The 20406-nt window shown below is 42.1% G+C and overlaps 1 protein-coding gene across 1 annotated transcript in view; it reads right to left on the minus strand.

Annotated features, from left to right (window-relative positions):
• Window positions 1-20406, minus strand: part of CD109 (CD109 molecule) — an 88928-nt gene that overhangs the window by 15943 nt on the left and 52579 nt on the right. Inside the window, 6 exon segments of the mRNA XM_063291051.1 lie at window positions 7760-7806; window positions 11021-11118; window positions 12477-12702; window positions 15578-15659; window positions 19015-19191; window positions 19999-20137. Coding sequence (XP_063147121.1) covers window positions 7760-7806; window positions 11021-11118; window positions 12477-12702; window positions 15578-15659; window positions 19015-19191; window positions 19999-20137 — 769 coding nt within the window.

Genomic DNA, 20406 nt, shown 5'->3' on the forward strand with positions numbered 1-20406 from the left:
AACCCCGGGTGAAGGAACACGGAACAGAAGAGGACATGTGAAACGTTACAATGTTAACAGCACATTGAAATGAGAACATGACATATTGCCCCTCCAAAAAAAAACTATGGAGCAGGCTTGTCAGGGTAGGCAGAGTGGAATTGGGCTACGAGACGAGGGGAAAGCACGTCCGGAGCAGCAACCCATTCAGGATGAGGGAAATGTTTCCAGCGGACGAGGTATTGTAAAGTGGAGCGCTGGCGTCGGGAGTCGAGGATGGATGTCACCTCGAAGTGTTGCTGGTTGTCGATCATGAGTGGAGGTGGTGGAATGGGTTGTGGATGCCAGCGGTCCGACGACAGGCAGGGTTTGAGTAAACTACAATGGAAAACAGGATGTAAACGTTTAAGGTTGTGAGGCAAATCAAGTTTAAACGTAACAGGGTTGAGTTGAGCAATAATTGGAAAAGGTCCGACAAATTTAGGGCCAAGTTTCTTAGAGGGCTGTGGGGTCTTGATAAACTTAGTGGATAAGTAGACTTTATCCCCGACAGCAAAGGATGGTTCTGGGGAACGCTTTGCATCGGCATGGCGTTTATAGGTAGCCTGGGCATGGAGGAGAGCCAGTTGAATATTAGACCATGAGTCTTTTAGAGAGTCCGCCCAGTCAGTAAGGGAGGCTGGTAGCGGTTGAGGATGAGGAAGTTCAGGAATAGGAACAAACTCACGTCCAAAAACTGTTTTAAAAGGAACTTGACCAGTGGTTTGATGAACGGCATTGTTGTAAGCGACCTCAGCAAATGGGAGTAAGTCGACCCAATTGTCCTGTTGGTAGTTAACAAAAGCCCTGAGGTACTGTTCCAGTGTGGAATTAACCGCCTCTGTAGATCCGTCCGTTTCCGGATGCCAGGCGGTGGAAAGTGACTGTTTTGTACCCAAAAGTTTTAAAAATGCCCGCCAGAATTGTGACGTAAATTGTGTGCCTCTGTCACTCACCAAACGGGCGGGGATACCGTGGAGGCGGTACACGTGGGTGAGGAAGAGGCGTGCCAGCTGTTGTGCGGTGGGGATGGACGCGCATGGAATAAAGTGGGCTTGTTTGGAGAAAAAGTCTTTGACCACCCAAATGACAGTTTTGCGTTGACTAGGGGGTAGATCAACGATAAAGTCCATGGAAATGTCCTGCCAAGGGACAGATGGGGTGGCAACGGGTTGAAGGAGACCTTGGGGTTTGCCTGGTTTGCGCTTTATCGCAGCACATACAGGGCACGCAGTCACATATGCCTTCAGGTCTTTGAGTAAAGTTGGCCACCAGAATTGCCGGCGAACAAGGTGCAAAGTTTTTACGTAGCCAAAATGTCCAGCAAGCTTGTCATCGTGGCAGCGCTGGAGTATGGTTTTTCGCATAGCATCGGGTACATAAAGGCGATCGTTGCGCCAGGCAAGATCGTCGGTGAAAGTTAAAATGTGTCTATTGGTTTGCAACCAAGTATCTGTTTTAAGGTGGGAAAGCAACTGTTGTTGCAAATCGGAGGGAATTGACAAGTGCGGCGAGCGGCTGGAAGGCAGAGCGGCTGGAGGTTGCGTTGATTGCGCTCGGGTCTGGCTGCGAGTCACTGCTGCCAAACTTAATTGTTTGTCGGTCCAGACGGTGCCTTGGACCGTTGGCCCTGGGCCAGCATCTTGGGGTCTGCGGGAGAGTGCATCAGCTAAAAAGTTTTTCTTGCCTGGTATAAATTTAAGGGTGAAGTCGAAGCGGCTGAAAAACTCAGCCCAGCGCAGCTGTTTGGGACTGAGTTTTCGACTGGTGCTTAGAGCTTCCAGGTTTTTATGGTCGGTCCAGACTTCAAAAGGGCTTGAAGTGCCTTCCAATAGGTGTCGCCATGTTTCTAAAGCCGTTTTTACAGCAAAAGCCTCTTTTTCCCAAACGTGCCATCGTCTCTCCGTTTCAGTGAATTTGCGAGAGAGGTAGGCACAGGGTTTTAAGGCGCCAGATTGGTCAGATTGTAACAAAATTGCTCCTATGGAGAAATCAGAAGCATCGACTTGTACAACGAAGGGTTTAGAGGGGTTTGGATGCTGTAAAATTGGTTCTGTGGTAAAGATTTGTTTGAGCGCTTCGAACGCTTGCTGACAGGCAGGAGTCCATTTAAGGAGCGCGCCTGGGTTCTTTGAACGTCGCGTATCCCCCTGTCCTTTAGTTTTTAACAGTTCAGTAAGGGGGAGGGCGATTTCAGCAAAATTTTGGGCGAATGCCCGATAAAAATTAGAGAATCCAAGGAAACTTTGTAATTGTCTCCTGGTACGGGGAGGCTCCCATGCCACAATAGCGTCTACTTTTGCAGGGTCCATTTCAATGCCCTGAGCTGAAATTCGATAGCCTAGGTAGTCAATTTGTGACTGATGAAATGCACATTTTGACAGTTTTGCGTACAACTCTGCTTTTTTCAATTTAGCCAGTACCTGACGCACCAAGTGGATATGTTCTGACATGGTTTCAGTATAAATCAATACATCATCCAAATATACCAGTACCCCCTTAAATAGGTGGTCATGCAAGACCTCATTGATTAGTTGCATAAAAACCCCAGGTGCTCCGGATAAACCAAATGGTAAGACTTTGTATTGGAAAGCCCCAAGAGGACAGTTAAATGCTGTTTTCCACTCATCCCCTTCCCTTATGCGAATACGAAAATAAGCTTCTCTCAAATCCAGTTTTGAGAAAATTTTGCCTCTGGCCAGATGTGATAACATATCTTTGATCAGGGGCAAAGGATATTTATTTAATATTGAGACCGCATTGAGCCCGCGGAAATCGGTACAAAGCCTTAATGACCCATCCTTTTTTGGCCTGAATAGGACAGGGGCTCCTACCGGGGAATTAGCCGGCTCAATGAAACCCCTAGCCAGGTTTTTGTCAATGAACTCCCTTAGCGTAGTGAGCTCTTTGGGAGACATGGGGTATATTTTTGGGTGAGGCAATTTTACGTTTGGTAAAAACTCAATGGCACAGTCCGTTTTTCGGTGGGGTGGCAAGCGATCCGCTTCCTTTTCCCCAAATACCTCAGCAAAATCCTGATACTGATTGGGTAGTCCCTCAAGAGGTTGAAGCGTTTGCACAGTAGTATACGCTACCCCTCCACCCTCCATGTCTTCCAGTAGGTCCTTTTCGGGTACTTTGTAAAATCCATCTGCAAAAGTCACAGTTCTATGCAGCCAGTTGATAAAAGGGTTCTGTTGCACAAACCAAGGCATCCCCAAGATTACCAGAGGACCCCCCACTGGAGCTACCACAAATGGCAGCTTTTCTTGGTGGGAGCCCATCTGCAAGGCGACCAGTCCCGTGGAATGATTGACTGCTTTCCCTCCCGCCATAGTTCCATCCAATTGGGTGAAAATCATAGGTCTTGGCAAAGGGAACGTGGGCAGTTCCAGAGCCGCTACGACATCAGGGTGCATAAGGGAACGGGAGCAACCCGAATCTAGCATGGCCCACACTTCCACAGTTTTGGTTTTTGAGCTCAGTTTAACTTTAACAGTCAGTGTGGGGAAATTTCCACTCACCGAATCGTGGTTACGCCCGGTTTCTTCCACCTGCCCTAGGGCGCCCTTCAGGGCAGGTGGTAGGCTTTTCCCGCCGGCTGCTCGAATTGCAACTCTTCTTCCTCTTCTCCGAAGGGTAGTTCTGGGGGGTCCAGTTCCGCGACGGCTGCTTTCAGTTTTCGCGGTGGAGCAGGAGCAGGCGACTTTACCGTAGGTTTCGTCTGTCGTTCCTCTGGACGGCGTCTCGGGCACGACGTGGCTCGATGCCCTTCTTTCCCACATCTGAGGCACTGACCCTTGGAGAACCGTCGCTCCCTCTCCTCTTCCCAGGTTTTCGGTTTGGGGCGGCTGGCAAGTCCAGATGTGCGCGCTCCTCTAGCAAGACGCGTTTGTCTAAGCTCTTTGGTATGGGCATAGGTTTGTAGGGCATTTTCTGCGCTGCCCGCCAACTGAATCCACCCATATAGCGTTTTGGGATCATCTCTTCCTAGTGCCCATCGAAGGATTTCGGGTTCTAGCCCCTGTTTGAACAATTCAATTATTGTTGGCTCAGACCAGTCTTCCACTTTTCCTGCCAAAGCTTTAAATTCCAACGCATATTTGGCAACTGAGAGGGACCCTTGGTAGAGTTTCCGCAGGTCATTTTTAGCTGTTTCTTGAGCTAGGGGGTCTTCGAAATGCTGTTTAAGTGCCCACAAAAAGTCATCGAAGTCCTCTAACTCAGTTGCCTCAGCCTGGCATAGTTGCACATACCAATCCGCTGCCCTTCCTCTCAGCTTGTTGGCAATGAAATTGATCTTGCCATGTTCTGACCGAAAGTTCCGACCCCAATCTTCTATATAATGCTTGGCATTAGTGATAAAGAAGGAGAGCGTTGTGGGATCCCCATCGAATTTCACTCCAAATGGTGGGAAGGTTCTTGCCGGCTCAGCTGGCTGTGGCGGTGCCGCGAATGTCAGCGTACGCCGAGCCCCCATGGGTGGTCGATCCCTAGGAGGTCTTGCCTCTCGCTCCCCCCCTTGACGGGCTGATCGAGTCTTGCTTCTCCCCCGGGTTGATAGGGTACTGTGCCTGGGGTACTGTGCCGGCTCTTCCTCCCAATCCTCCGGGGTGGGCTCTGCCTCTCTGGGTAGATCCTTAAGGATTGTCACTATTAAATCCATTTTATCCTCTAATGCCCTCATACGGGCTGGAGTGACCGGCTCTTCCGGAGGTTGGTTGGTTACCACCACCCTCGGTGACAAGGGGACTTCGGGCTCCCAGGACAATTGTGGAGACCCCCTCCCCGGTGCTCTTTCCATAACAGTTCTATGTTCACTCCTGAGACTCTCCTGCATGGATATCAGCAGCTCGTCTAATTGGATATCTCGCAACTCCCGACGTGCTGCTCTTTGCGCTCTCGAGGTTAGCGCTGGCCGGATTCTGGCCGCCTCCCGTTCCTCCTCGCTTCCCTCACTTGCGCGAAGCTGAGGTTCTGTCATCGCTAGCGTTCCCTCTTATCCAACGATTGGATGGGGCTAGCGGAAAATGGATGAAATGATTCTCAGCTTTATGTAACGGTTGCCTAATCCCAAATACTCAGTCTCACAAGCTCGGGCTTAAAGATAACTGATTTATTAAAGGAATAGTATGCAAATACAGAGAAAGCTGAGAATGAGCAAAAGCGCGCCAAATACAAACTTAAAAGCCTTGCCTGTAAGCAAGTTCCGCCCCATCCCTCGTCAGGACGCTCCCCCTCCCAGGTGCTAGAAGCCGTTAGACGCGCCTGGGAAAGTAACCTTGAGCAGGAGCGCAAACCCAAACATACATTCCAAGCCCTCAAAACAACGGAGGGTGAAGGAATGGAAAAACCCCGGGTGAAGGAACACGGAACAGAAGAGGACATGTGAAACGTTACAATGTTAACAGCACATTGAAATGAGAACATGACAGATAATTATTCCTCCCCAATCAATTTCACATTTATCAAATTAATGAACTAGGATTTGTTGTACTGCATATATGGCTTTTCTGTACTGCAGCTTTCAGCTGCTTGTCTCCCATGCATGAACTGGCTAGAAATGAAACTAGCTGAAGAAATCCCTTCCTGAATTCCTCTACTTTGGCCACAGTGATGACTAGATGTTCAGTTCCGTGTATAAGGTGGCTCCCAACTGGTGAATATCCCTGCTCCTTTCCCATCCATGCCAGGAAAGCAAACACCAATTGTTTTCCCTTCCATCTTTTAAGTTGCATTTAATGATTTCATTTGGGCTAGAAGGGGAAACTTGGCAAACCTCTTGCCAATTTCTCCCAGTTAAAAACCAAAGGAAGAAATTTAACAGCATTTCACAGACATCTGCTGAACTTTTAAAAAAACAACAACTACAAGGGAGGAACGGTTGGTGAAGATGATAAAATTTGCTGAGATGGCCAGATTGACCTGTCTGGTTAGAGAAAAGACAGTATTGCTGACTGGAAACCCCTCATGGACTTTTTGCGTAAAACAAACAAAAAATGAACTTTCGGTTTTTATGACAGAATAGATTATAGAAAGAAGAGAATCACGATGTAACTTTAGAGATAGAGATAAATCTACAACTGTACTTAAAACTGCTGTAAAGAAGATCAGAAGCCACTTCTTTATATCTTTTTCAATCTTTTCTTTTTTCTTTTTTTGCACATTAGCTTTCTCTTTTATTTCTTCCTTTTTCTTTTTTCCTTCTTACTCTATTTTAGTTTGCATTAATTTTTACTCTTGTTTTTAAAATTTTCAATAAAACTATAATAAAAACTACTACTATAACTACTACCACTACAGGTTCCTATCACTTGGGCTAGAAGGAGAAACTTGGCAGAACACTTACCAGTTCAAACAAACATAGTTTCCGCAGCCCAATACAAAAGGGCCATTGAAGGGAGAGTGAGGACATGGGTGTGCCCCCTCCTGAGCACACTTCAGCCAATTGGAACAGAGATATTTATATAAGTCAGAATGAAGCACAACAGGCAGACCAGACTGCCCTGCTTGTACCAGCAAGAGAGAAAAAAACACAATTTTTGATGCAGAGCTAGAAAACTCAGGTCGGGTTGGCCTTCTCAGGAGGCAGGGGACATCAGCTGAGGACAATTTCATCTGTTCCTGTCCTCTCAAAGCAATAGGTAGTCCATCCTCATGCTGGGGCAAGCAGGAAGAGCAGATCAGCCCATAGTCAAACAAGACCTACAGCCAACAATATTCCCACTGTATGTGTTTTCAGGCCTGCTTTTCACATTCACATTTCACATTTTTAGGCCAGATTTGTAAATTAACACTTGCTATTGCCAAAGTGGCATCTAAATGAAGGAAATGTTGCTGATTAGAAATTTTCCCCTCCCACCAGCTATCTTGGTTATATGGTGGATATGCTATTATATCACAGTATAACACAAATATATATGCTATTGCAGATTCATTCTCTAGATGTTGATCCTTCTGCAGCCAAAAAAGTACAATTCATGCACAGTGGTATCAGCTGCTATGGAGAAACACAAAGGTTTATAGAAGTCCCTAAAGAGAAAGGGACATTCTTTAAGGAAGGAAGCCAAAACTAGCCCAATGACAACTGCACGTAGCAGGCTGGGAAACAAATACCTGAGTAAGAACATGACTGGCTGGCAGAAACCCTACTTAAGAACGTGGCAAAGCAGTGAGGCTGGAGGTTTGCTCTTCTTTCAGAATATAAGTTAGTAAAACCTGCATTTTGTAATAAATATTGTATATCAAAAAGATATCACCAAGTATAAAATCTTACTGTTGGAAGGGGCCATTTAAGCCATCAGATCCAACTGTTTGCTCAGTGCAGAAATTCAGATTAACTTCCATCTTACTAAATTTTAAGAAGTGGAAAATTGAACAACTAGTTGTGGGGTTGCTACAGATGATAGGCTCTATGAATGTGATCTACATTTTCTTTAAAGCAATACAAGAGCATAAATCAGGCAATAGTTCACAGGCAATTATTAATCGCTATCTGCACATTTTTAAAATTTAAATAGATTATGGAACTGAATTCAATACTGAAAGGTTTCCTACGATTGTATTGTAACACGAAGCATTTTAAACATGATTAAAAGGTCTTTAATATCATAAATCACTTTTAACTAGATCACATCAACCCATTTCATGTTTCTTTCTTTTATTCCACTGGCATATCTTGCCACAAGTGTAACTGGAATGTCAGATTACTCACCCAAGCATAAAGACTATCTTACACTACCTCGTCGTTCTGATCTCTCATTCAGTTTGTTGAGAGCTCTCTTTGCTGTTTTGTACTCTTGTTGTTTATTCGTTTAGTTGCTTCCGACTCTCCGTGACTTCATGGACCAGCCCACGCCAGAGCTTCCTGTCGGTCGTCAACACCCCCAGCTCCCCCAGGGACGAGTCCATCAACTCTAGAATATCATCCATCCACCTTGCCCTTGGTCGGCCCCTCTTCCTTTTGCCCTCCACTCTCCCTAGCATCAGCATCTTCTCCAGGGTGTCCTGTCTTCTCATTATGTGGCCAAAGTATTTCAGTTTTGCCTTTAATATCATTCCCTCAAGTGAGCAGTCTGGCTTTATTTCCTGGAGGATGGACTGGTTGGATCTTCTTGCAGTCCAAGGCACTCTCAGGATTTTCCTCCAACACCACAGTTCAAAAGCATCGATCTTCCTTCGCACAGCCTTCCTCATGGTCCAGCTCTCGCAGCCATATGTTACTACGGGGAACACCATTGCTTTAACTATGCGGGCCTTTGTTGTCAGTGTGATGTCTCTGCTCTTAACTATTTTATCGAGATTTGTCATTGCTCTTCTCCCGAGGATTAAGCGTCTTCTGATTTCCTGACTGCAGTCACATCTGCAGTAATCTTCGCACCTAGAAATACAAAGTCTTTCACTGCTCCTACATTTTCTCCCTCTTTTGCCAGTTATCAATCAAGCTGGTTGCCATAATTCTGGTTTTTTTGAGGTTTAGCTGCAAGCCAGCTTTTGCACTTTCTTCTTTCACCTTCATCATAAGGCTCCTCAGTTCCTCTTCGCTTTCAGCCATCAAAGTGGTATCATCTGCATATCTGAGATTGTTAATGTTTCTTCCAGAGATTTTAACTCCAGCCTTGGATTCCTCAAGCCCACCATGTCGCATGATGTGTTCTGCGTACAAGTTGAATAGGTAGGGTCAGAGTATACAGCCCTGCCGTACTCCTTTCCCAATCTTAAACCAGTCCGTTGTTCCGTGATCTGTTCTTACTGTTGCTATTTGGTCGTTATACAGATTCTTCAGGAGGCAGACAAGATGACTTGGTATCCCCATACCACTAAGAACTTGCTACAATTTGTTATGGTCCACACAGTCAAAGGCTTTAGAATAGTCAATAAAACAAAAATAGATGTTTTTCTGAAACTCCCTGGCTTTTTCCATTATCCATCAGATATTGGCAATTTGGTCTCTAGTTCCTCTGCCTTTTCTAAACCCAGCTTGTACATCTGGCAATTCTCGCTCCATGAACTGCTGAAGTCTACCTTGCAGGATCTTGAGCATTACCTTACTGGCATGTGAAATGAGTGCCACTGTTCGATAGTTTGAACATTCTTTAGTGTTTCCCTTTTTTGGTATGGCGATATAAGTTGATTTTTTCCAGTCTGATGGCCATTCTTGTGTTTTCCAAATTTGCTGGCATATAGCCTGCATTACCTTGGCAGCATCATCTTGCAAGATTTTGAACAGTTCAGCTGGGATGCCGTCGTCTCATGCTGCCTTCTTATTAGCAATGCTTCTTAAGGCCCATTCAACCTCACTCTGGCTGTAACTCACTGACCACACCGTCAAAGCTATCCCCGATATTGTTATCCTTCCTATACAGGTCTTCCGTATATTCTTGCCACCTTTTCTTGATCTCTTCTTCTTCTGATAGGTCCTTGCCATCTTTGTTTTTGAACATACCCATTTTTGCCTGGAATTTACCTCCAATGTTTCTAATTTTCTGGAAGAGGTCTCTTGTCCTTCCTATTCTATTGTCTTCTTCCACTTCCACGCATTGCTTGTTTAAAAATAATTCCTTATCTCTTCTGGCTAACCTCTGGAATTTTGCATTTAATTGGGCATATCTCCCCCTATCACTGTTGCCTTTTGCTTTCCTTCTTTCTTGGGCTACTTCTAGTGTCTCAGCAGACAGCCACTTTGCCTTCTTGGTTTTCTCTTTCTTTGGGATGTATTTTGTTGCTGCCTCCTGAACAATGTTGCGAACTTCTGTCCAGAGTTCTTCCGGGACCCTATCTACTATGTCCAGTCCCTTAAATCTTTTCTTCACCTCCACTGCATATTCCTTAGGAATATTAGTGAGCTCATATCTAGCTGATCTGTGGGTCTTCCCTAATCTCTTGAGTCTGATCCTAAATTGTGCAAGAAGAAGTTTGTGATCTGAACTACAGTCAGCTCCAGGTCTTGTTTTTACCGACTGTATATATGTCCGCCACCTTTGGCTGCAAAGGATGTAGTCAATCTGATTTCGGTGTTGTCCATCTGGTGAAGTCCATGTATAAAGCCGTCTCTTAGGTTGTTGGAAGAGAGTGTTTGTTATGCAGAGTGAGTTGTCTTGGCAAAATTCTATCAGCCTATGTCCTGCTTCGTTTTGTTCTCCCAGGCCATGCTTACCTGTAATTCCAGGTGTCATTTGACTGCCCACCTTAGCATTCCAGTCTCCCGTGATGAAAATAACATCTCTTTTAGGCGTGTTGTCCAGTAGGTGCTGCAGATCCTCATAGAATTGCTCTACTTCAGCTTCTTCAGCATTTGTGGTTGGGGCGTATATTTGGATCACTGTGATGTTAGATGGCTTGCCCTGAATTCGAATTGAGATCATTCTGTCGTTTTTTGGATTGTATCCGAGCACTGCTTTCGCCACTTTACTATTAATTATGAAGGCTACTCCATTTCTTCTGTGGTCCTCTTGTCCACAGTAGTAGATCTGGTGGTCATTTGATGTGAAGTGGCCCATTCCAGTCCATTTCAATTCACTGATGCCCAAAATGTCTATCTTTAATCTTGACATCTCACCAATAACCACATCCAATTTGCCCTGGCTCATAGATCTTACATTCCAGGTTCCAATGGTGTGTTGATCCTTAGAACATCGGATTCGCCATTCACCACCAGCACCGTCGGCCGCTAGCCGTCCTTTCGGCTTTGAGCTAGCTGCGTCATCACGTCTGGGGCTAGTTGAACTCATCCTCTGTTCCTTCCCAGTAGCGTTTTGACCATCTTCCGACCTGGGGGTCTCATCTTCCGATGGTATACTGACATATCTCTGGTTGTACTGATCCATTTAGTTTTCACAGCAAGAATACTGGGGTGGGTTGCCATTACCTTCCCCAGGGATCGCATTTAGTCTGACCTCTCTGTCATGACCTTCCCGTCTTGGGTGGCCCTTCACGGTTTAGCTCATGGCATTGAGGTGCTCAAGCTCCAGCACCACGACAAGGTAACAATCCTTTGCTGAAGGTTGTACTCTTAGCAAGCGATAATGCATAAGTCACAAGAGCCAGCGTATGATTATCCAATATGTCACTTAATTGAAATTCAAGAAAGTCCAGTGCTTTTTTTTATAGATTTATCATTCTGGAGAAAGAAAAATAGCATCTTAAGAAATATTTTACAGTAGGCTAGAATAATTAGTAGCAGTCTTTATGGTGAACTGTTGAATTGCAAATTTATATTCAAGATAAAAACATATAATGCTAAAATGTGGGATGTGCTATAAAACAGCACAGCAAGCTGGAATTGAGCAAGAATGTACTAAGTCTAAGTCTCTAAATATGCCTGAGAGGAGTGGCCTATTGAAACCTCAAAAGACAGAAGACAGTTAGCAAGGAAAGGTGGTGCCAGTCTGTACAAACCATATAGAACGCATCTCAACACAATGAGACCAGTAATTTTCAAAATTCCATGTTTGGAAGAAAAATAGTATTTGCTGCCTGCTTTAATTTTGGGCCTAACAGAAATATACATTATTGATAGTGATGGTAATGGTGATGATGGTGATGGTGATAACTGCAAGCTGTATGTGTTTTTACATTATAATCCCATGAATGAAAACTGCCTTAGTAATAATGTTCACATGTTCATATAGTTCAAACAACTGTTAGGAGGCACACAACTGACTTAGAATGAGATGATGCTGGAAGGCTTTGAACTAACACTGTTCCTGTTAGAATGCGCATAGCAGTACTAGGGCTTCTACCTATTTCTATCTTGGGCCAAGCCAAGCTGTTTAATTCCATACAAAGGAAAAGAGAAATTATTTCAGAAATGTAAATGTGCTGTTGTTATACCATACAGACATAACTATCAACACCCAAGTGCTCCTTCATTGCAAAACCTCTTGAAAAGATATTTACCTACTAGGAGTGTGACTCTTTATGAAACAAGAGTCAATTCATGCTGCAAAAGACTTTCCTGCCCTAGCCCACTTCGTAAAGGAAGAGTCTCCTTGAATATCAAAGCTCCCCTTTCCTGCACAATTATTAATTAAAGTATTAATCTCTCCATTAATCAAGCAGAATGCTGTTCTGCAGAGATAAAACCTCAGCTGAGAAGAGCAAGACACAATATCTAAGCACAAGAGGTCCCAGGTTCAATTCCTGGAACTTTGAAGTAGAACTGGAAATAACTCCCAACTAAATCTGTGAGCTTATGGCAATCAATATGGATCACCCTTCCTCTACTGTCCAGATGACTTATATACTCCAACTCCCATAAAACTAATCAGATGTGTAATCCAACACATCTGGAAGAAATCAGATTGGGAAAAAAGGATTGGTCACCTGACTGAGGATATTGTAGCTTCAAATGCATTCTTCCACATTATCCTGATTTAAAGTACTAGCCTATATGATAGACAGCTTTACTGTAGTTTTTTTTTCAGATATATTAATATTAACATCACCATCATTATTACCTTACTGAATTGATACTCTAATTGAGCAGTCAAAATATAAGCTGTACACGAAACAGAGCCGCTAGTGCCTTCTTGCAGTTCTGTATGTAGAACTCTTCCAGGGCCCTCAAATTCTCCACTGGATTTCTGATGACTGAGAATCCAAGCAGCTGTTCTCTCCAGGATATATGGATCAATATCAATGTATGGCTGTGCTTGAATGAAACTTAATACAAAAGCTGATAACCTAGAATGAAACTGTCATTAAAGCATACAGCTAAGCACTTTCACCCAATATAATTCTATTAAACACGAAGTTGCTAGTTAATTTAAATTAAGAGATATGCAGGCAAGGATCTTCAGGAGAGGCCCTTCTCACAGTCCCTTTATCATTAGTGGTACGTTTGATGGGGACTTGGGAGAGCCTTCTCAGCAACTGCACTCAAGCTGGCCTTCTAACTTCACCAGGTCTACACTCCACGCTCATCACTCATGCTCTGTCCTCCATCTTGCTAGTTTTACACACATACCGCGTATGCTACTGGGCAGGGCCCTAGGTAGTTCATGTACCTAGTAATCAGCAGCAGCAATTGATGATGCTAAATCCCACCTTCTCCCTACAGATCACCAGAATAAAAGGGAGAAAACAAACCCCCTCAGCTAACTTAGCTTCAGATATGATCACAGAGGTAAAATCCTCTGGCTACATGAAGTTTACATGAGGTTAAATGATAATAAGGATACTGCTCCCTGGTCTCATTGTAGTAATTTGTGAATAAATATAAAAGTGAAGGAAGATACATCAATATACAGTTTTCCTAATCGCTGCCACTACTAGGGAGTGGCTTGAAATACATTTCAGATTTTTTTAACATAAAAAATATATAGTCCTGTTCTCCTTTCCATACACTTGCATCTTGAACAACTTTCTGCTCAGCTTCAAGAGGGAAGGAGGGATTGAGAGGGGGGGACAGAAAGAAAGCTCAGTACAACTCAATTACTCCTCCATTGTAGCTGGTTCTCTTTGATGTTCCTTAGCCAAGAAAGGAATGACAAGGTGGATCCAGGAAGAAGGGAACACTTTGTTGCACGATGGAATGATCCTGCCAGCCAGCTTTAAAAGAGGCAGCAATGTACCCTTTCCTGAAAAAACCTTCCCTGGATTAAGGTATGCAAACTTCTGTACAATCACAAATACCTTTGGAGCAAAATGTTGCAGAGGGCAATGCTCATGTATCTGTAGATGTCCTTGGAAGAAAACAACATCTTGGCCTTTTTCTGTAGGATCAGGCATATTTGGGGACTTAATCAGCCTTGGTCATCCTGATGGATGACCACCTACGAAATGGAGACAGACAACTCTGTAATCTTGAGGGATCTTTCAGAGGCATTTAATGGCAGGTTTCTGAATTGTCCCTGTACAGGGGGGATTGGAGCAACAGTTTTGTAGTGGTTCAACTCCTGGCAGGCACAGTCTCAGGGAGTAATATTGGATAGCTATGACTTGGCATCTGTCCTTGCTCTTTAACTGCCTTTGCTCTTTAACTTCCATATAAGGTCACTGGGTGATCATCAGATGTTTGAGGTGACGTGTGATCAATATGCTGATAACACTCAGTTCAATGTGTCTACAGTTTCCAAACCAAGCAAGGTTTCTGCATGTCTTGAATTGATGCCTGGATACAGTGATGGATTGGATGACAGCCATAAATTGAGACTGAATCCTGATGGGAAAGAGATCTTGTGGGAACAGTGGTTTTGGGGAGAACTTGGAAATATAGTTTGGAAGTGCTCCTAGAATCAACTTTGTCACTAGAGATCCAAGTGATTTTTGTGGCTAGGAGCACTTATTACCAGGTTCAGCTGGTTTACTAGCTACATGCTCCTGTAAACAGGGATAGTCTAGCCAGTGTTGTCCATATGCTAGTAACTGCATGTGTTCTATATGGGACTACCCTTGTACTTGTTCAGAAATTGCTCCTGGCTCAGAATGCAATGACTAAGTTGCTAATTGGTTGCCTAGCGATACACATATTACACTTTGTTGAAGCAATTGCAATGGCCACGAATAAGCTACTGGACCAATTTCAGTGTTTTATTTTTGGTGTATAAATCCCTAAATAGGTGACCTTCCCCACTGTAAACCTGCACAATTGTTAAGATCATCCAGAGAGGTCCTACTATGTGTACCATAAGTGTTATTTTGCAGTCACTAGTAGATGGGCCTTCTTGGTGGTGGACCTGTTCTGTGGAATACTTTCAGAATTCCAAGTGAGGTCAATGGCCCCATAAGGCTTGGGACCCTTTAACAGTCTTAAGCTATTTCTGAGAGTATCTGTAAACAACTGACATTTATCTATAGCTTTCCTTGCAAAAGGCTTAATTTAATTTATTGGATTTTGAGCCTACCCAACTCCAAAAAGACTCTGGGAAACTTACTCTTTGTAAGTCTTTGCCTCTTGAAAGAAAGAGGCATATATAGTTAAGCTACTGTATTTGTTGTTTTTAACCTATAGTAAGGCCCCTCAAGAAATGTATGAAGGACTAAGCACAAATACTTCAAATAAAATAAACAAACCCATTGCCAAAAATACATACAATATGGTCCATAATTTTCAAAGAAGAGGCCTCTATCTTGCAGTGGATAGTTTCAGGCTGATTATATATTATCTCACATCATATCTAATATCTAATACCTAATACTTGCCTTTTTTCCAGTTTGTCCTTCCTGGAGTCCAGAAAATTAGTTAACAATGGTCTTTACTTTTCCTAGGTTTATGCTCACAGAAAGAGTATACATTGCAAAATCCAGGAATCATAAAAGTTTAAGGCTAGTGGTATTTTTTTTTCTTTACTGATTGGTTGCACAACAAAAAGGAAATTAGAAAAAAAAATCGTAGCAGCTTGCCAGTGGAATCAAAGATCCAGAAAGGTAATGGTCTCTCCTTCACTTGGTGTGTTCATACAGATCCTAGACATACATCTATCAAGGATGCTTTAATTTGGAGGAAGTAGGGCTCAGTGGCCTAAATGGCCCATTTTATGATGTGGATTTGAGTTGTAATAAAAAAAAAACTATGAAAACTACATACTGGGTATTGTGTGACAATATAAATACTTACCATGTACTCCCAGAGGGATCACTCTTTCCAAAAGCACTGAAAGAGCCATCAGGTCTTTTATAGAGAAGCTCTCTTTGATAACCTGAACAAACGAAATATGAGAACAGTATTGAACAAACCAAGCAGTCTGCAATGGCAGGAGATACAATTTCAGGGAAGGCTCTGAAAGGCTTATCACCCACTGCAAGCTCATAGCCTAAATCTGCTAAAATGCAAGATCCACAAGGTGTCCTAACAGTGAGACACACACTGAGATGAGGAGTAGTTCTCTAGTGTTTATTACTGCTACATAAACAGAATCCTAACAAACTGAATAAGCATGGGAAAAACCCAGACATATAAACCCCAAAAGCTAAGGCGGGCCTGATCTGTGTCTCTTTGAATGGCTGCTTAATTCCTCAGTACTATGCATGCGTTTTCCACCCTGGATGGGAGCCCCTTCCTGCTCGCCATCATTACTTATGACACAAGGACTGAATTTATTCAAGCAATGTTTACAGGTTACCATTATCAAGTGTAAATAACATAATAAACAGATAGGCAGCTTCTGAGGGGTTGGAGGCTGAAATTCAGCTTGCCAACCTTCTGAAGGATAAAAGAAAGTTATCCAATGACAATGTAGTATCACTGGAAAGGGCATTTAATGGATTAAGGGTGGGAATGGGAACAGAGAAGTTTTGGGAGGCAAAAACCTACTATTTCCCCTATTAACTCCACACCAAAACCTGAAAAATAATATGAAGTAATGCTACCCAAAAGTGGTCATTTTGCCATGGAATATCAGGGGCACCATTTCAGGATTTGTAGGGCTGCAAATAAGGTTGCATGCAGCCCATGGGTTGAATATCCCAGAAGTAATAGGAGAATGAATAGGCCCATGATGAAACACAAAGCCAAGTTTGTAAAAAAACTGGTGAGCTTGTGGAGGGACTTTTCAATTAACCAGTTGCATCTTCTAGGGCAAAGTCCTTTATCTTAGCAAAACAATTGTTTCTATCTTATAACAGGCAATGTATAAGGTTTACCCCCAAATCTCCTGCAAGTACAACCTTATATATCTGTATCTCCTGTAAACTGCCTACTTAAGTGAGATCCTTGTAAACAATATCCCATATATATTTGAGTTAGCTCTGATCTTGAAAATGAAAATGATAACCAGAACAGAGGAAAAGCGGGATATAGTTAAGAGAGGAGAACTGCCCAAATGAAAAATGCATTTGGTATCTGTAATAAACAGAGGGAGGAGGAGAGAAACAAGAGTGGCTAAAAACAGAGCCTCTTCAAATGTTGGGCTAGAAAGCTAGGACTATTCATGCATCACATCAAAGTTACATTGATATCATGTTGTATGCAAAAACATGGTAACGTGAAAAGCAAGCTGGACAAAGGAATACACCCACAACACATTTTCAGTGCACTCAATTTTTCTTGCTCTTTTACTATATAAAATCTGAAATATTTACAGTTAAAAATATCTTGTGTTCATAGTCTAAGGAAAAAAAATAATTAACTCATAGAGCAAATGGACTGGCAATATTCCTCAAAATATAGACTATGTAAAAATAGTAGTAAAAAAAACACACATATGGAAAGGATTGAATAATTCCCCAAACATCCAGACTGTTAAAATCAAAGGGTGGTGTGATTCAATAATAAATTTGGAGTTGCTTCATGTGTTACAGGTCACCTAGGCTTCCGTAGGGTAATCTAAGTGAATCATATTTGTGTGCCATGAACACAAATCAATTTACTATTACATGATAGGACACTTCAAAAAGAAGAAAAACAATCAGATCCACTGGAGGCAGATTAAGAATTCAGAATAAAATATCAGAGGGAGATGTCTGGGACATTTTACAGTGTGTGTGGGTGTGTGGGTGTGTGTGTACACACATGCACGGACCTTTGAGTCAGTTTTAGACTCCTGGCGACTGACTGGACTAGTCCCTGCAATTTTCTTGGCAAGGTTTTTGGAAGTGGTTTGCCATTGCCTTCTTCCCAGAGCTGAGAGAGAGTGACTGGTCCAAGGTGACCCAGCTGGGGTGCCTTCATGCCTAAAGCGGGACTAGAACTCAGTCTCCCAGTTTCTAGCCTAATGCCTTAACTACTACACCAAACTGGCTCTCATTATTGTCTCTGTCTCAAATTAGAAAGAGGCAAATTTGGGTTTGCCTTTATACATACACCTAGCAAGGAACTTTTGCCAATTGCCATCTCCTGATTTCATTCACATAATACCTATGTTGGTTACATTCATATTTTGGTGCTTTAAAAATATAGATTTAACAAACATAATGACACTTAACTATGAAAGAAATATTAGTCAGCTGACTCTGAGTCTGCAATACTAAGCACACCATCTAGACAGAGAGTACTACTGAACATAATTGGAGCTTACTTCTAAGATTGTACTTTAGAGTAAAATATTTCTCAACTTTTCAAGTCTAAAAAATAGAGGCTTTTATAAAGAGTTCTACAATACAAAGCTGAGAATAGCAAAGCTTAAATAATTACCAAGCAAAACCTCACAAATACAGATATATGATATAAAGTTGGAATTATATTGGTTGGCTACTATCATATTCACATAATTCACAATTAAGCATCAGGCTTAAAATGGGGAACATAAAACAATTAAATACTATTACCAATAATAACAACCATTACTACTACCCAACAATGCAAAGATGAATACTTCTGTTTTTAAAGTTAAAGACAGTTCTTGTTTTGTCTAGAAAAGGATTCAAAGAACATTGGTTTAAATCCCCAAAACAAGCAGTATTTAAGCGAAACAATAATTACTGAAGATCAATTTAGCATAACATTATGACTCATTTAAAATAGCTTTAATAAAACTAATGTTTAGAGAGCTTTAAAAAATCATGGGAATATAAATCAATCTACAGGGAGTGACAGACTGCTTGAAGACTTCAAAGAAGTTCTTAAAAACAGATGTTCATTATTTTTGAAACTAACTGTGCAACTTCAGGGTAGCCAAAGTTCAGAAGCCAGGCCAAATATAACCCATGGAGTTAAACAAAGCAAATAAAACTGTTCCTGTAGTTGGTAGCTTTTGTTCCATCTTTGTGGGAGATTGATCTGGGATGTAAGTTCAAATTTAGATACAATGTGACACTACCAAATTTAAATTAAAACTTAAAATGGGCCAGTTGCATTCAAAAGGCAACTATGTAGTGCAGGGACAAGTCTGAAAGTAATTTGAACATAACAGTACTGAAATGGCACAATAATATGGAACTGTACACTAGTCCAGCTTCCTAAGGTGAGTAACTTTTTAAAGTCTCTAATCTTTATGCTACAATATAGTGTCACAGCTTCTGTCATATAAAGCCTCCTTCACAAATGAACAGTTGGTATAAATGCTTTCAAAGAAATGCACATTGAATTGTGTGTTCATCACGCAAAGATATCCCTACCTTCCCTCATATATGACACAACTTTTGATTTGAAGTTGGTTTGCAGGTTGCCTGTTTTACTCAGATAATCCAGAATATAAATATTAGGTGCAAAGTTAATCATGTTTTGCTCCCCGCATCCATAAGGCATCTTGACCAGTGACTCCAATCCACTGATAGAGGAACTAAGTTTGTCCCCTGAAAGATAAAATTTGCAAGTCAATGACGGAAGAGGCAACACCAACAAGTAAACATGTAAACAAAGACTAAAGAAAAAAAATTAAAATGTTCTATAATAAACTTTTTAGCCACTTCTCTGAACCAGTTTGCTAACTTGCTTTTAAACTCAAAATCAATGCAAGCGTCACCATAAAAATGGTACTTTAAATACAGGCATCCCCAATCTAACTAGTCTCCTAATGGGTAGACTTCAGTTTTCAGAATACCCAGCCTGTGCGGCCATTACTAATTGTGGGAGTTGAAATTCACATGTCAATTGGGAAGGGAAGTGTAATATAGGAACCCCTGTTATGGTACTACCATTCAACCACACACTTTATCAGTCTTCAGGTAATGGGCAGCAAGATTAGAGCAGCACTGAAGCTTAGAAGGTAGGGACTAGATTAGTCACCTAGACAAGAAATCACTAGAAGTTTTAGTAATAAATCTGTTTTTTAAAAAAATATGCGAACAAATTTGATAATATCAACAAAAAACATATTTCATATATTCAGCAGATACAGAATGACATGTTAAGTTAGCAAGAGAACTATGCTAATGTAAGCAAAAATGAAAGATAGCGAAACAAAACTGTTACATAAGTTGATATATAAAAGTATCTCAGGAATCATCGTTTTTCCATCCAGACAACGGTGATTATAAAGTAACACCAACAATTAATAACTTGCGTGATGATTCATCCAACAATTAGATACAGCTAAAACAATCCTATTTTTACTTTTTACTTCCCTCAAATGAGCTCTGAGGAAATGCAGTGATGCTTACCAGTAACTGTGACTTGCACTCTTTCACTGCCAGGAACTACATCAGAGGGGAAATTGAAATTCAAAGTTTCTGTAAGATTAGTTCTTTTGGTTAAGTCCAAAAGAACTGTCTCTGAGTAACATTGTTCTAATCCTTCAGCCTATTAAAAATAAACAAGTATTACACACATAAACAATAACTATTAAGACAATAGGTGTGGATGCCTCTGCTCCACCATTCAGGGGGTGCACCCCTTACGCAATGCCCTGCTGGCTCAGAACTTTGATCCATCTAGCCCAGCAGCCTCTTCTCACAAAGGCCAACCAACTGAAGAAGGAAGCCCACTAGTCTCCCAGCAGACGGCCATCAGAGACAGTCACACTGCCAACAGGCCACTGATCCCCATGACTTCTATGAATTGGTCCAGCC

Source organism: Candoia aspera, chromosome 1 (genome assembly GCF_035149785.1).
Source record: "Candoia aspera isolate rCanAsp1 chromosome 1, rCanAsp1.hap2, whole genome shotgun sequence".
Lineage (NCBI taxonomy): Eukaryota > Metazoa > Chordata > Lepidosauria > Squamata > Boidae > Candoia > Candoia aspera.